The following is a 17,101-nucleotide window of genomic DNA, read 5'->3' as shown; positions in this document are numbered from 1 at the left end:
CCCCTATTTTTTTTTTTTTTTACATTTAGATGAGGTTTTCATCATGTTACATTCACTTAAAGGAAGTGTATGTAAGATTGTGGCCAAAACTGGTACTGCAATCACTTTCAAATGACTGTAGAGCGGAGTCTCCCCTCTCCCCCTCCCCCTGACTCGAGGTTGCCAGATTGGCTGCAGGATCCAGCAGGAACGTTTAAAGCTGCAGCTGTGGTAACTAGAGCAGAGCCAAGGATTTTATGTTATGTTTTGTTTTACGTGTGTTTGCGGGCAGTCGTCCGTGAGGGGCTGCCCGCGGTTTTACTTTTGTTTTGTTTATTTATTTTGAATTAAAAAGTTGTTTGAACGTTCGCCGGTTCCCGCCTCCTTCCTTCCCATCTACGAACTGCGTTACATACAATATCCTGGCCGGTCAGTGATATAAGTATTTGAAATGAACATTTTTTGTTAATGTCTAGTAACATATCAGGGCCATTTTATGATTAATTGAAATATATTTCTTACATACAGTTCCTTTAATTAATATATATACAATTTAATAACAATATTAAATGAAATCTTTAGCAAATCCTCAAATTAATACCCATCTTTCATATTCAATACTGTAGTGATGCCCAATTTTATTTGTAAAAATTTAAATCAATTGATTTTCAGATTTTAGTGATCCATTTGTAAATGTAGGCAAAACTGTAATTATGTTAACTGGTTCCCTGCCACAACATGCAAATAATCACTGGGTCCCATAAACTGTTGTAGGTCCTTCAAACTCTTTTAAAGCTAATAGTTAAGACCTCGTGACGACCTCCATAAACAAGAACCACTGTAACAATAGTATCCACGATAGTACCCAATGAAATTACCTTCCTGAATGGGAAATCTACTGTTGCCATCCACAAACCCAGAGCGGGTATTTAATGAGACCTCACCAGAACGATAAGCCCATGCGGGCCCTTGCAGATGGCAATCTATTGTATTATCTCCTCGGTTGTGGAACCAGGCCAGAAGCAGCCAAGCTTTATGGATGCCTGTGACCGCAAAAAGGGAGCTAACAGAGTAGCACACCACAAACCCATCTGTAATCAGTTTTGTGGAAAGAAAAGGAACATTGTTTTTTGAGAAGCAGTAAATTACGTGCACTGAGACTTATATTCAATGCTCCGAGCAATCAGATAACACAGAAGAACAGATCGAGGCTTGAAAGTCTGATATTTACAAAACTTGAGTGCTGATTAAAACTATTGGCGAACAATGGGAAAGAACTAGCTTCGTTGCATTACGAAAGCAAAGCAGTGATGATGCCAAGAGAATAACAATGGCTTTTCAGGTGGTCGGGAGTAAGTAGAACAAAATGTCCTTAAGGCAGAGAAATGGAACGGTGAACCCATCTAATGTGAACAACAAGGGCGGCCGTAAGCGAGGTTTAGACATGCATAGGCAGCATATACTCAATGCTGGGTCAGAGCAGAGGGACATAATACACATTACAGTGGATCCGACATGAGGAGTCGTGTTGGGGGGTTGGGTCACCGTGGGAGGATAAAGAGGGAAATGGAGGACAGGAGGGGTACATGCCAACCTCCTGCCAGCTCCAATTACCAGGGAGAATAGAGCATGGTATGCGGGGTGATGGGTCTAATCAGAACCCCGCTGAAGAGACAAGTCTCTGTCCTCAGACCCCACTGTGAAACAGCCCGAGTGCTCTCCACGTCCACGTCAGCCAGAGTTATTCTCACCCTGCACAAACACGTCGCCACAGAAGAGGATGCTCAAATAGTGATGAAGCACCGTGGGGCACTCTCACCGAGAACAGACTGAACACGCATGTATAGTAATGTACACGCTATATGCTAACTGTATGTGCTTAAAGGGGCAGTTCTCCCTAAAATGAAATGTCGATAAAAACCTGTATGACTTTTACCTCTGAAGAACACACTGGGAGAAAAAGTCCATATAAGGAGTGATATGCCACATCATTTGAAATCATATGATAGATTTGCTTGAGAAACAAAGAAATCAAGATCAGATTTGAAGAACAATGTTTTTATGACTTTCTCTCAGTATCACACGTCATGTGGACAACTTGTGTTTGTTACACAAAGTAAATGTAGACTTCATTGGTACTCTGGCAACCCTTTTGAAGCATCGACTTTCTTCTAAATTCCTTTTTCTTTTGTGTTCCACATACTTTTTTTAATGGCATCTATGGTTCCATGAAGAATCTTAAACATCCATGGAATCTTTCAATTGCACAAAAGGTTCTTTTATAGTGGATAGGGGTTCTTCAGAATATTAAATATTTCTTTATACTATAAACAAAATGGTTCTTTAAGGAATTGGGTTCTTTTGGAAAACCAAAAGGGTTCTTTAATTGAATCGCTGAGAAAAACCCCTTTTGGAATCAGTGTACACGAAAGACATTTCTACAAGCACTTTATTTTACAGTCCTGTTCCTAAAGTATATACTGTGTACTTATAATTATTACAATAACTGAGTAATAACTAGGTACTAACCCTGAACCTACCCCAAACCTAAGCCATACCATCCAGTACTTTCTTAGCTATGTACACATAAGTGCACATAAATGTAAAATAACGTGCAACTGCAATATTTAAGCATGTGGAGGTCTCAACTGTTGTAGAAACACAAAGTTCCACAAACAGATTTGGACAGCAAATCCTTTGCACTGAATTTTTTTTTTTCAGGTAAGGCAACTTCTGAACTAATAGCTTGTTTAAAAAAACAATATAGTATTTCTGTAAAAGTCTCAACAGTTCTTGAGAAACAAATGTCCTTGTAATTTCCAGAAAGGTGTGTATGAGAGTGATGGATGACGACAATTAAAGGGGACATCTCTTTTGATAGAGGGAGCAGAAGGGTTTCTGTAGTGATATATGACAACAGAACACCATCCATTTTACTACATCTTTTCATTTCCAGAGATCATTTCAAAATCAGGTTTGTCGTCCTCTGGAGAAAACAGCTTTTCACATTATTCAGCTTGCCAAAAAAAATCTACTTCACTGGCTCATCACTGAATACCTATACAACAAATTAGACAGATGTGTTGTCCATTAAGAATGCATGCAAAATGATGAGCAAATCAACTTAGAAATAGCAGACTGTAGTTGTCTCTGCATATTAAGCTGGAATAAAAAGTACTTTAGCATAGAAAAAATTTACACATTTATAATCTCAATGTGGCCTCTCAATACTTCCAAATAACATACGTTCTAGAGAATCAAGGCAATTACGAATAAGGGACGGCAGGCACCGCTTCCGAACAATACACCATTCATTCAAGCAATATGACATCACTGTTAGGTGATATCAGTGACAGCCTAGATATCAGACAGCTCAGAATGCTGCTTTGCCTGCAGGCTGATGTAGGAGATAACTTTTACATGCTATTATATTTGCATTTTTGGAGACGAGACTGAGTGCTTTTAAAATCAAGCCAGAAAGACAAAACATTTAGCCGTTTATAAAAGAGCTCTGTTGCTGCTGATGATGCAAAGAAAGTATGAAATTGCTACTGCAATTGATAAACAGACTCATAAATAGACATACATAAAGACCATAGCAGATCTAGGCATGTGGAGCAGGGGGAGGTGCAGGGTTTCAGAGGAACTCCGAGCTTCTGGACTAGCCTACAGCAAACAACCAGGTTATTCAAATTTTGAGCAAGCAATCTCATTGGTTGTAGGATCAGTATAGGCCAATCAGCTTCTGACATGTCTGCACCCTCTAGTTTCAGGACTGAACTAGATATATAATGTAATGTATATAATGCATATAATTAACACCTTGCTTGAAAAGCCTTTCCTGCTGGCGGTTTAAAGTCAAACAAACGATAAGGACATCACTCACTGCTCTTGATTGAATAGCTTTTGAAAGTTTATTAAGGATTAATCTTTAATTACAGTTAAATATGCAGTTATTTTACATTTGATTACTTTATTCAACTTATGTATCTATCTGCAGGCCAGTAGGCCTGTACATTATTATTTAATGTACACGAGTGAGGTCAAGTTAAACACTTTAGTTTGAATTTTATTTTATACTTTGCGTTGTTGCAATGTGCTAAATAAATATTTGCATAATTTGTAATTGATTTATTATTTGAAACTTTAATATTAATTTGTGCAATTGCAATGCCTTGGTTTTAGTGCTTGAAATCTGTCAAAGCCATAAATGCAATGGTACTAATAGTTGGCATAATTTATTTCGGTTTTCGGCCTTGGTTTCCTCTTTTTCTGCTTTCGTTTCGGCCAAGAATTTTGATTTCGGTGCATCCCTAAATTTAATGTGTGTGCATCGTTATTATATTGAACTGAAACCCACCCTAAACAAAAATGACATTTTGGGTTTTTATTCAACTGGGCATGGGTATGCTGTGATCAGTACTGATGTTTTTATGGTAACTGACAGATTCTGGCCAAAAAAAAACACAACACGGGAACGAGAGGGAACGGGAGTCATTATTCTGGGATTTGGACGGGACGAGATTTTCCCCGTTTTTTCGTGGGATTGGGATGGGACAGGATTTTTTTTTGTGGGAGTGGGACGGGAGAGGTTTGAAAATCTACTCCCGTGTCACCCTCTACTGTAAACCATAACCCTCAAAATATGTAATTGGTTTGAGAAGAGCCAACTTAAATTAAACAAGTTCAATCAAATGAACTTTTATGAGTTTATAGAACTTTCTTTTTCTTTTGAGGTCACAAAACTGACACATTTTGAGTTTTATGAACTTATTTCTTTTAATTTAGACAAATTTTAAATTAACTGGGCTGGGATTTCTATTTCCCAGGATGATTTGCCATGACACTCAAAATGGACAGTTAAATGCTAATATACTATATAATAATTTCTTTATTTATATATATTTGTGCAAGATTAATGTTATTTGGGAGATTTAATATTGTTTTGGTAAAACTTATGCTATATAAATAAATATTTAAGATTACACGATTATTTTAAGTTAAATGTATGAATTAGCTTACTCAAATATTTCAAGTTAAGAGCAACTTAAATATACGAGAACAAATTAAAAATCTGCAATTTGCTTACTTAAACTTTAAATATCTTAACTTAAAAAATAAATATAAACATTCAAGTTTTGCCAACTTATTCGGGTTTACAGTGTACCCAAAAGAGCTCATCGCAATGCATTATGGGACCTTGTGTATCAGCTTTGGCTTCGGAAATGTACTTGTCTAGACAGCCAGCGAACTTGTTTTTTAGAAGAGCGTTTCAGTGTACAGTGATTTTGTAGTCAGGATGGGTTTCAAGAAGGTCAGATCTCCCGATTCATTTTAATTATGAGCACTGCTAGGAATTCATAAGGATCAAACTTAAGGAAGAAAACAGTAAAATCAATAGTTGCCCAGTACATCCTCACCTTTAAATGGTATAATTGGCTGTGCAGATCTGCAACCTCACAGACACATGTAGTAAATAACAAAGCAGTATGCGTAAAGGTGAACCGCACCCTAGGAGTGCCGGAGTCCCGTCTGCAATATTTCAGCAGCACGCTGTTTATCTAAGTCAGTGGCGAGGAAAGAGGTGTAATGCATGCCATGACCTTTGAAATAATACACTTTTTCTTGCTGGCCAGAAAATTCAGGCTGACTTCCTTCCAACAGTCACTTAATCAATGTTGGGCAAGGTGCGACGTTGGTCGTGCTCTCCCTCCTCTAGCCGCATAAGTCTGTCTTTCTGGTTTTTCCTCTCTCCGTCTAACCCCTCCTGTGTGTCCTCCAGTTTCTTGTGTCTCGGTATGATCTACAGCTCTGCCACAGGCACATAGCTGTTATTTATGCTATAGCACACTGGTTTGTACATAACAGCACATGTGTGACCCATTACTACAACCGAAGGGTGATCTGCTCACTCCACTCAAACGTAACGGCCCAAGTCACCTTGAGCCACGACAGCCGTGTGGAAATCAAATGATCTGCTATCTGTTATAGAGAACCTTATTTAGATGTAGAGAGCACGAACAGAACCAACATCCTTATCACGTACAGGCCATCAGCAAAAACAACAGTGATTTTATGTTCAGTGTCTTGTCAAAAAAAATTTTTTTATGATATTAATTGTGGTAAAATACAATTATAATTGCAGATAAAGTAATACAATAAAAAGTAGCCTATATAATTATAATAAATATATTTTTTAACATTAATAAACTATATAAAATCTAAAATATTCTCTATACCTGACCCCCTAAAACAAAGCAGTGCTGATACATTCAAACACCTGTTTAGATGAACCACTTCTGAAAGAGTGTGCTTTATAGTGTGGCTGAACGTTAATGAGAACCATGCAACATGAAAATGAAGCCCCCTCGACTCTGTTCAAGTGACAGCCTTTATTTATTCTTTCAGTTTGCTGACAGAACACCACAGATCAAACCCATGAACCTCTCTATTAACACATCTTCCCTTCAGGCTCTGACGCTGAGCTAATCAAACTAAAGATAAAACAGACTATATACCTGCCAGTCCTACTAAATTCTGACAGACCTAAAATCTCATGAACCAAGCGCTGCAGATAACCACATAATTTGAACATATGTCACTCACAGCCTTTGAACATCCCATGCCATTTGCATTTTTGTTTGTTTTTCCACCCCGCTTGCATCTTAAGATTTTAAATACATTTTGCTTAAGTAAAATAATAAGACTTAATTTGAATATGTTTTGATTAATTTCTAAGTTGATGTGTTAGAAGCACGAAAAACTGCAGCTCTTTTGGGGTGTTCCCGGTCTGCAGTGGTCAGTATCTATTAAAGTGATCCAAAGAATGAACAGTGGTGAACTGGCGTCATGGTCATGGACGGTCAAGACTCATTGATGCACGTGGAGAGCGAAGGCTGGAAGGTTGGTCCGGTCAAACAGATGAGCTACTGTACCTCAAGATCATTGCTCAATAAGGTAACGCTGGTTCTGATAGAATGGTGTCAGAATACACAGTGCATCAACATTATTATTTTTTTTGCGTATGGGGCTGCATAGCTGCAGACTAGTCAGGGTGCCCATGCTGAGCACTGTCCATTGCCAAAAGTGCCAACAGGGGGCACAGCATCAGAACTCAACCACGGAGCAATGGAAGAAGCTGGCCTGGTCTGTTGAATCACGTTTTCTTTTACATCACGTGGATGGCCGGGTGCGTGTGTGTCGCTTACCTGGGGAACACATGGCGTCAGGATGCACTATGAGAAGAAGGCAAGCTGGCGGATGCAGTGTGATGCTTTGGGCAATGTTCTCCTGGAAAACCTTGAGTCCTGCCATTCATGTGAATGTTACTTTGACACATACCACATACCTAAGCATTGTTGCAGACCATTTCATGGAAACGGTATTCCCTGGCGGTTGTGGCCTCTTTCAGCAGGATAATGCACCCTGCCACAAGGCAAAAATGGTTCAGGAATGTTTTGAGGAACACAACGAGTAAGGTGTTGAATTAGCCTTCAAATTCCTCAGACCTTAATCCAACTGAGCATGTGCTGAACAAACAAATCCGATCCATGAAGGCCCCACCTCGAAACTTACGGGACTTAAAGGATTTGCTGCTAACATATTGGTTCCAGATACCATAGCACGCCTCAGGGGTCTAGTGGAGTCCATGCCTCGACGAATCAGGGCTGTTTTGGAAGAAAAAAGTGACCAACACAATATTAGGAAGATTGTCATAAGGTTATGCCTGATTGGTGTGTGTGTGTGTGTGTGTGTATGTATGTATATTATATATATGTTGCAAGAAGCAACCCATAGCAGCGTTATGCACTAGAACATACATCTTTAGTTCTCACACATCACACATGCGCATTAGAGCATCTTTTTATTTATTTTTTAATGGCGATATATATATATATATATATATATATATATATATATATATATATATATATATATATATATATATATATATATATATATATACATAAGTGTATTTGTCATATATATGTATTTACCTCACCGGAATACATTATTCTACTTATTTAGCCTTTGAAACTGAAAGCCTATGATCATTTCACCCTGAAGCAACATTGACCAGGCTGTCGGACATACGACGACTCAAAGTGTGAACTGCTCCAATTACGCGGCCTAGTGAGCATGGCTGTCAGAGCCACAGGGCTGTTTATTCACAATTACTAAAGCAACATCAGTCAGAGAATGACCATTCTTACAATACCATAGACAATTCCAGCACTATAGATTTAAAGCCTGTGTCCCTGGTCTGAGGTCACTTCGTCCAAACTAAACTGAACTGGAAGGAGCTCACTACATGGATAAGGGTAGCAAACGCATATGCTGTATTGAATCGCTAGTGACTCTAGTGAGATCTGGCAGCTACAAACATGTTCTGTCAGGATTAATTGCTGATGTTAGTCATAATTAGGGAAAACAGCCTTTAATTTGGATTGTGCATCAAGCCGCAGGTTAAACTCTTTATTCAAAATCCAGTCATTTAAGTTAAAGCGCAAAGCCCTCATAAATGCGTCAGGGATGCCGACGCAGACTCCAGGTGAGCGAATCCACCCAGCCATATTGCACGAGTCCTTGGGAGAGGCCGTGCTCGACAGACGCAGTTTGTAACTGTCAAACGCTCATGATCTACAGCGCTGGGCTTCAAGCCAGCAGATGGTGGGAGAAATTAAACTCGTGACACGGACCGTTGACTGAAGCCAGGGAAGCAGTTGGAGACCACACCTGTAGAGCAGAGAGGGTCTGTATGTGTTGCGTGAGAGCGATTCCCTGGAATGTGCATAAGCAAATGATGCCCTTCCAGGAAAACGAAAAGTTTTTATTCAAGAAAATGACCTGAACTGTCATTCAAGTGAGGAAAAAATTCAAAAGCCTGTTGTAATTAGACACACTCTAATGTGGGGCAGCTGATGACAAATGGTGTCAGTAAATGGTGGGCGACGTGTTCTTTGCCTGTACTTGACTAGCTGGAAAAACATTTCAAACTAATATTAGGAGGGATCGGATCCGACATGGTCTTTGCCTGAACTTGACTAGCTGGGATTTTTTTATTTTTATGAATGAGGGTCCAAAAAAGTGCCTCCATCCATTATAAAAGTACTCCATACAGGTACGGGGCGTTGATAAATTCCTTCTGAAGTGAATCGATAGGTTTTTGTAAGAAAAATATCCATCGTTAAAACTTTATAAAAAGTAAAATGTCTAGCGTCCAACAGACCGCCTTCCATATTCAATTTGCGAAGAAAGTGTAATGCCTCTCGCAGTTCAAAATGCTTACACTACATCGGCAGGCCGCCAGAAGCTAGATATTTTACTTAATAACCGGTTAAATATTGATATTTTTCTGACAAAAATCCATTCGTTTCGCTTCAGAAGGCCTTTATTAACCCCTGGAGACGCATGGATTACTTTTACAATGGATGTATGCACTTTTGGGGGGCTGCAATTATAGTGCTTGGATTAGCAAGGGAATTTTTTATATATATAACAACGATTGTCATATACACCTAGGATTAGAGGTCGACCGATTCATCGGTTTTGCCGATTAATCGGTACCGATAGCTGATTGGTGGAACAATCGGTTATCAGCAAAAATCAATAGCGATAGTTTTTCCGGTTTGCGTCTGTTGCGGGAGCGGCTAAGAAGGGTGCTGTCATTACACAGTAGCCTACAAGAGCTCTATGAAGAGTCTGCTGGCATTATATAGCATGAGAGCGCCCTCTAGAGGCCTAATAAAAAACTATCACTGGTTGTTTACATTAACACGTGAGGCTGCAGGCTGCACAGAGCGCGCTGACACATCTGATGCGCTTTTAAAACACAGAAAGGGAAATGCTATGAATACAGAATACTTCAGAACATGTCGCCAAATCATTATAATGCTTTAGCAGGGTAAGAATGCACTATGAACTATCATGAATGATTAAGGTCAACTGAAATATTAATACATGCTGTAAAATGTATATGGCATTGTAAAATGCATTTAGTTCATGTAAGCTAGCTAAATAAGCTATACATCCTTGTTAACAAATCCTTGTTCACATACATGCTTCTAGGTTATAGCTAAAGAAACATTTATTAATATTTTAACTTTTCAGTTACTTTCTGTAGATTTTTTTCAGTTAGAACTTATCATTTTAATATATTCATATTTACATATGTAATTTGGCACATTTTCATGGTTCAGAACTGTGTTTTAATTTAATTTCTTGTAATAAAGTTCAGCACTGTTTTAGTGCTTAGTGTTATGTTTTATCCAGTATCTATTTTAAAAACTATCGGTTGATTAATCGGTTATCGGCAAGTGTGCTCCAACCTAGTTATCGGTATCGGTAAAATCCACTATCGGTCGACTTCTGCCTAGGATGGCATGAGGGTGAGTAAATCATGATTTTCATTATTTGGGTGAACCATCCCTTTCAAAATACATATTAATAAAAGTTCAGACACAAATGATTTTCATGACATTTAATTCCTATAAAAATTCTAAAATTTGCAGTGTTCCACCAATGCGGACAAACATTGGAATAAAAGCAGAGCCTCCTAAAACAATAAGAATGCATTTCTATTTTCTATCTGCAGTGAATCAACTTTCACAAGCATGATTCATTGTTTCTCATGAATACTTTTGAGTGGAAAAACTCCTTTATACCTCTCCCACATACAGTATGTGCAACATATGATGTTTCAAAAGCACTGGTAAATGAACACAAAAACATTGATTTAAAATAAAGATTAGGCGGCGATAAAGACAGCAAAGCTGCTAGATGTGATACAGGTGAACAAATAGTAACCTGTTTTTCCAAAGAAATGTATAATGTAATCTGATTTGATAAGAACTGAACAGGGTTAAGTTTCCCAAAAGCAAGTTTAACGTAGAACAATTGCCACCAATGCTTTTGGTGAACACAGCCCAGTTCTGTAGTCGGAGACCAAACAGGTAGCTGAGGGTAGTGAATGCAATATGAATTTTTTTCCAATAATTGCTCATTTGCGCTTCCTTAAAATTACAAAAAGAATTGTTAATGTAATCTGAATTAACACTAGAACTGTTACGATTCCCAAACATGGAGCTTTCTCCAAATTGCCAATTCAATATTTATTCACTGACAACGCAAGTGATGTTTACTAATTACACTATGAGAAAAACAAGAACTCCAGGAGCACGTACCCATAGAGCTCTTGAAAAGGATTTTTAATGTGAAAACCGCATCCTTAATGTACAGAAATATTCCATTGATCCATCATTTAAAAGCTTTCCTGTGGGTTCAGAGGACGACGGGAGTCTTTCTAATTCCTCACTATATGATACATGAAAGCATGCACGTCATCACGTCAGTCTGACACAAGACGAGAGCATGAAAAGAATAAGCCTAACGTGAGAGAAGAACTCTTTTTACCATTTGGAGGGATGGTAGGAACAAGTTCTTGGGCATATCACCCAGAATTATACCTTCTGATTGTGATTTACCAGATGGAATGAAAATCATTAAACTGAAAAATGCAAAAGGCACATGTAACAAACTGCTCTGCATTCAGTCTTCACTGCAGTCCTTGAGTGTCAGTAATGTCAAATTTCTCTGCTATAGAGAAATGAAGAGCACAAATGGGGTGCAGCTAGACGAAGTCATTATGAATTCACACAGAGGCCCATGTTGGCATCCGCACAATGTGATTACAAGAGAGGCATGGCAAATTTTTATTCAACAGGCAACAGCTGTGAGCAACTAACGCCCACAACCTTGGTGGAAGTGCAGTCTGGAAGTTGAAATGAAACCTGCTGGTATTCCATGCGAGCCCTGAAGGCGTGTTAGGGTGCATCAGTGGCCCTCCGAGGAAAAGGACTTGTTCACGCATGTAGAGTAACCATACAAATCATAATCAGAGAAGAAATGCTCCTGTAACTGCCATCTGTTTAAATTGGGATCAATTACGTTAAGTTCACATTAATTGTTTAGCGATATGATTCAAGTACCTAATTAGAAAGGCAGACGCAGTGACTCACGAGTTGCTAAGCTCTGTTTGACCAGCTAAACTCAGGTGGGACTGATTCCTGTGACTTAAGACAAGTTCTAGCACATTAACGAAAGTCTGTAAACCAGGTCAATCAACTTTAAGAAGTTTAACACTCTTAAGCACACAATGGCTTGTTGTTTGAGCAATAAAGTCTATTTTTCGGGCACCTTGCAACATTCAACCAACCAGACCAAACCACAAAACCAAAAACATTACCCCCCCCCCCCCCCCCCCCCCCCAAAAAAAAAAACAGATTAATTCAGTAAGCACACACCTTATAGACATGGCAAAAACAGGCAATAAGGTGCCTAAAATGCTAAAATAAGTTTAGTAAACTTGCATAAACTCAATATCACATTTGTATGAAGATAATATACACTAAAACACAGTGTGCACTGTAAATGCACACCCACACTAGTGTAATCTACAAGACTAGCCTACATCACATAGGCCTAGTCTATTCGTACACTCTCTAGGTGTGTGAGGGATATACTTGATAATGTCAGATCGCACATCGTTAAAAAAAACAATTAACGTGGTGTAATATATATATATATAACACTATTGCTTAAAGCTACTACACTATATAACTTTTCCGTCCGTTAGAGGGTGCCAATTCAAAACAAAGGCGTAGTTTGATGACAGCAAGATTGAGCTCAGAATCGTGGGACATTCACCTCACAGCCGGTGAAAAAAAAAAAAAAAACATCAGGATAGGACTTTGGCAGAAATCATGTTCATGGATGCGATTATTAATGTTGCTGTAGTATGAAGCAGAGCAGGACCGAGTGCTGTGGAGCTGAGCAAGGGGGCTGAAGCAATTGTTACACAAACACACAGCTCACGAGCAGCGGGACATTGACTATGAGGTAATGATACTGTTACTGATACTCTGTTTATAATATTAGATACCTTTAAGTGTGTTTAAAATTATATTATGACGTTACTCTGTGCGTTCGCTCAGTGGCTGCTGTGACACTTGTTCACACTTTTAAGAGTTAAGCGTTTCTGCCTAATAAAACCTTAAACCGAGTGTAACGCAGATATGACACAATTAACAGGCGACTCCATCAGACGTCCTGGCTCCTTGTAGTTAAAATAGCATTTTTTTCACAATTTACAAATAGTTGGAAACAATTGGGAATATTGTAAGAACTCAACTAAACAAAATATATACAACTGGCCTGGTGGTTTTTGGATATTTTACTACAAAAGTCCTACATAGTGCACCTTTAAGGTTGCTTTTTACACTGCACTCTGAAATTCTATACCAATTGCTCAATCATGCGTTATGTGGTCAACTATTTTGCATAATTACTGTTGAACTCCACACAACTTCACAACTGCTTTCCCACATAGATGTGCTCACTTCTTCTCTCATATTACTTTGCGTTTTGTTTGATCTCCATTTCTAACCATTTTTGTCCTTATTATTCTAAGTAGATGCATAAAACAAAACCCCTTTATGTTGGGGGTCCAGATAATCCTTTTTATTTTGTGATAATGTCTGGCTGATTGTATACTGTGCAGATCATCATGGTACTGAATAATCATCATATTTGTATACCATGCAATTTACATGGGACATTTCCAAGAAAAAAAGAATGGTATTATTGCCTGAGAAAAGAAAAAAAACCACTTTTTGTATTTAAAGCAGCAAAAGCATCACAGTTCTACTGTGGTTAAAATGAATGAGTTATATTCCAGCCTAATATAATTTCTATGTGCTTAAGATGAGGCGACTGCATTTCTGGCAGAGATTCCCAAGACCCTCCAAATGTGCCGCAGAGGACATCCTTTAGTAAGTCATTAGAGAACATCATTATCATTCAACTTCTCCTTTGTGCTGGTCTTTCAGCATTGCTGTAGGACACAAATGATGCATTGCTCGCTATGAACAATGAGCTATAAATAGAGTTCATTCTGTCCTGCAGGATCCTGTGGGCGTCCAACTTATCCACTTCACTGTTGTAGAAAGCAGCTAAAAGAGCAAAATGGCCTGTCTTGACTATGACACCTCCCTCTTCTTCTCTGAACAGGGCCACAGGACTCAACATTCATCAGATGATTTCTTCATTTGAGGCTTCTAATTTCAACTAAACGGCCTTTGTCTGCTCATACACAGAGGTGAAAAATAAGATTAAAAGGGATTACACTGGGGGCACGTGTGTAATACCAAGCACATGGTGCTGGGGTGGGGGTCAGCCGGAATTCTGAGGGATATTTTAAGATATTCATTTTAGTAGGGGTTGAATTGTTGACATTTTATCACGTTCTCAAATTCCCCTATCATGCTTCACTCTTATTTCTAAGCAGATAAATGTTTCGCTAAACAAGAGGTAAGATCCAATGGCTTGCATAGAAAAATGGGTCAGGGGGTTATTCTTAAAACAGGACTCACAACCTAATACTTAGACACTACTATTGACGCTAGACACTATAATGAAGCTGTCGGGCAGAAACCGTACCTTTACATTTCAGTTTTGTTTTTCATATATCATTACTATTGGACACCCTTTATATCTGTCTGTAGGTTTGCAAATATTCAGCTAATGAAAAGTATTAAAAAGAGCTTTTGACTAAACCTCGTAACTCACACAGTTCAGACCATCTTTCCTTGTTAAAAGAGTTCTTTGAATAAGTACAGTGTTTTCATTACTCAAGACACACTATATAAAGGTTTCATGTATTTAAGCTGCTGAGAAGAGTCTGTTAGTCTAGCATTTGACATTGAGTCATCATAACCAATACTGTCAAAAATAGCCTGTGAGAAGCACTTCATATTCAATAACATGAGATTTCGACCAATGAAAGAAAAACTGAGCGCCCACATAGCTACAGTAAACTTTATAACCTGTAAGTTGATGAAAACGTTATGTGATACACTTACTGCTTCAGATGTGGCCGTTTTAATGATAGACAAAACACCTATGTCCAAAATTTGCTGGTAAATAGGGTTGGGAATTGGAAATGTATTCTAATTCTGGAATCGGTCAGGAATGGATTCCTGTGTGCGCATTTTAATGTGGTTTTAAACCATTCAAGTGCAAGAAGACGCAAAACAGAACTCAATTCGGCACTCGACAATTTCTTACATACAGTCCCTTTAACTAATAGGACCTATTAGTGATAAATAGGTTTTATCACCTATTTTAAGTGATAAATATAATAAATAATTATGAAAATATCAATAATTAAACAAATAAATAAATAATAATAATTTTATATATATATATATATATATATATATATATATATATATATATATATATATATATATATATATAATTTTAATTATTTATTTAACTTATTATATTTATCTTATTTATTATTCTTATTTATTTATATATAATTCATATGACTAGTGGATTAAGCGTGGCCTGGGGGGGTAGTGTTCAAATCAAGCTTGGGTCATTTCGCAATCCCACCCCATCTTCTCCTTCCACTTCTTCCCTATCCTGTCCAATTGAAGGCAAAATCTCATGCAAATAGGCAGAAAATGTATGAAATATTGGTCAAACCAAGGCCCATCAAATGCCCAGTGGGACGTCTTACCTTCCAGCACAGTAAGTTTGGCGCTGGTGTTGATTTCTCCCACGCTGTTGGCGGCTGTGCACTCATAGATGGCCTCATCCCTGTGAGTGCGCAGCGGCTGTATGCGGAGAACTGAGCCCGAACCGTCATCAAATTCAATCACCTGAGAAAGACACACACACACACACAGTCAAAAAAAATGCTCTCTTCTCTTCTTAAATTTACGACAAACCCTCAGACAGATCATATATCTTCAAAGAGCGGTGGGTCTTTAATCAGCTCCCTCTGAACTTTCAGCCAACTACTGTCTGGAGTTATTCTCCTAGAACTGCCACGTCTATCCCAGGCGGATATCGTGTTGATGGAATGGGCTTTATTTTCTCATGTGTAAAAAATATGCTTTTACATATCATATTTTACAGCCCTGTTGTGGTGCGGAAGACCTGAAAGTCAGCAAGGTGTGAATGGGGCTGGAATGCCAAGGACACGTAAAGAATACTGATAGATGATACATTTAGTGTATTTAGGCTAATGTGTTCTCCTCCCACATGGAGATCAGTGCGTATTTCCCCTCAACATTCTCATTAATATTCATTCAATAATCATTCTCATATATATTTGACAATATTTGACAAAGCAATTTCAGAAAGTATTTGGACACCGAAGACACACCTAAAAATCTATACAAATATATTTAATAAATAAAAAATAATTTAAAAAAATGCATTACCAGTTGATATTTTTTAATGTATTTTTTCAAGTGTTTTGGGCACACAGTTTTAATTTATATATATATAAAAAAAATTAAACATTTTTAAATACATTTAGTTAAATTAAATTATTTCTCAAATAACATTTAAAAAATGCATATTTTTAAATAAAATGCAACAATATTTAATTATTTATTTTTTAATGTTTTTTTTATTTATTTCTATCGTTGAAACAGATAAATAAATAAATCAAATTTAACTAATATAATTTTCTCTGACATAGGTTAATATTGTTTTTGAAAGTGTGAAATACTTTTTTGTTTGTTATTCATTTTAATATATAATAAAAATAATAATAATAATAATAAATAAATAAACACTGCTTTGAAATGGCTAAAAGGTTAGTGGCATTTATTTATTTATACTTTTTTTATTATTCCCCCCCCCCCCAGCTGAAATGGATAAATAATAATAATAAATATTTTTTTCTCTGAAATAGGTCAAATACTTTTTTTTTGAAACCGTCAAATACATTTAGTTTGTTGTTACATAAATAAATAAATAAATAAATAAATAAATAAATAAATAAATAAATAAATAAACATTACTATGAAATAGGTGAAAGGTTAGTGGTTCCCTTTCAGTCGGTCACGTTCGACGTACGTCAGAACTGAACCGACGAATGGGATCTTACTTTAGAGACCAATCCTACTTCGAGCATCTAACAACGAGCCAATGAAATTTGGCATGCGATCACGCATTCCACGCTCCGCCCCGCAGCGCGGGTATAAATAGGAAGTGGAATGGTAGATCAGCGCTTTCTACTTCGGAGCCGAACAGTCTTCATTGC

General features: G+C 37.6%; 1 protein-coding gene across 9 annotated transcripts in view; it reads right to left on the bottom strand.

Annotated features, from left to right (window-relative positions):
* ptprfb (protein tyrosine phosphatase receptor type Fb) overlaps positions 1 to 17,101 on the bottom strand; it is a 262,848-nt gene that overhangs the window by 113,356 nt on the left and 132,391 nt on the right. For all 9 annotated transcript variants that reach the window (XM_067454042.1, XM_067454046.1, XM_067454045.1 and 6 more), the window contains exon 4: positions 15,563 to 15,704. In XM_067454042.1, the coding sequence (XP_067310143.1) occupies positions 15,563 to 15,704 (142 nt within the window). The remainder of the gene's footprint in view (positions 1 to 15,562; positions 15,705 to 17,101) is intronic.

Source organism: Pseudorasbora parva, chromosome 9 (genome assembly GCF_024679245.1).
Source record: "Pseudorasbora parva isolate DD20220531a chromosome 9, ASM2467924v1, whole genome shotgun sequence".
Taxonomy (NCBI): domain Eukaryota; kingdom Metazoa; phylum Chordata; class Actinopteri; order Cypriniformes; family Gobionidae; genus Pseudorasbora; species Pseudorasbora parva.
Note: the sequence above shows the minus strand (reverse complement) of the source record. Positions and strands in the feature narration are given on the sequence as shown.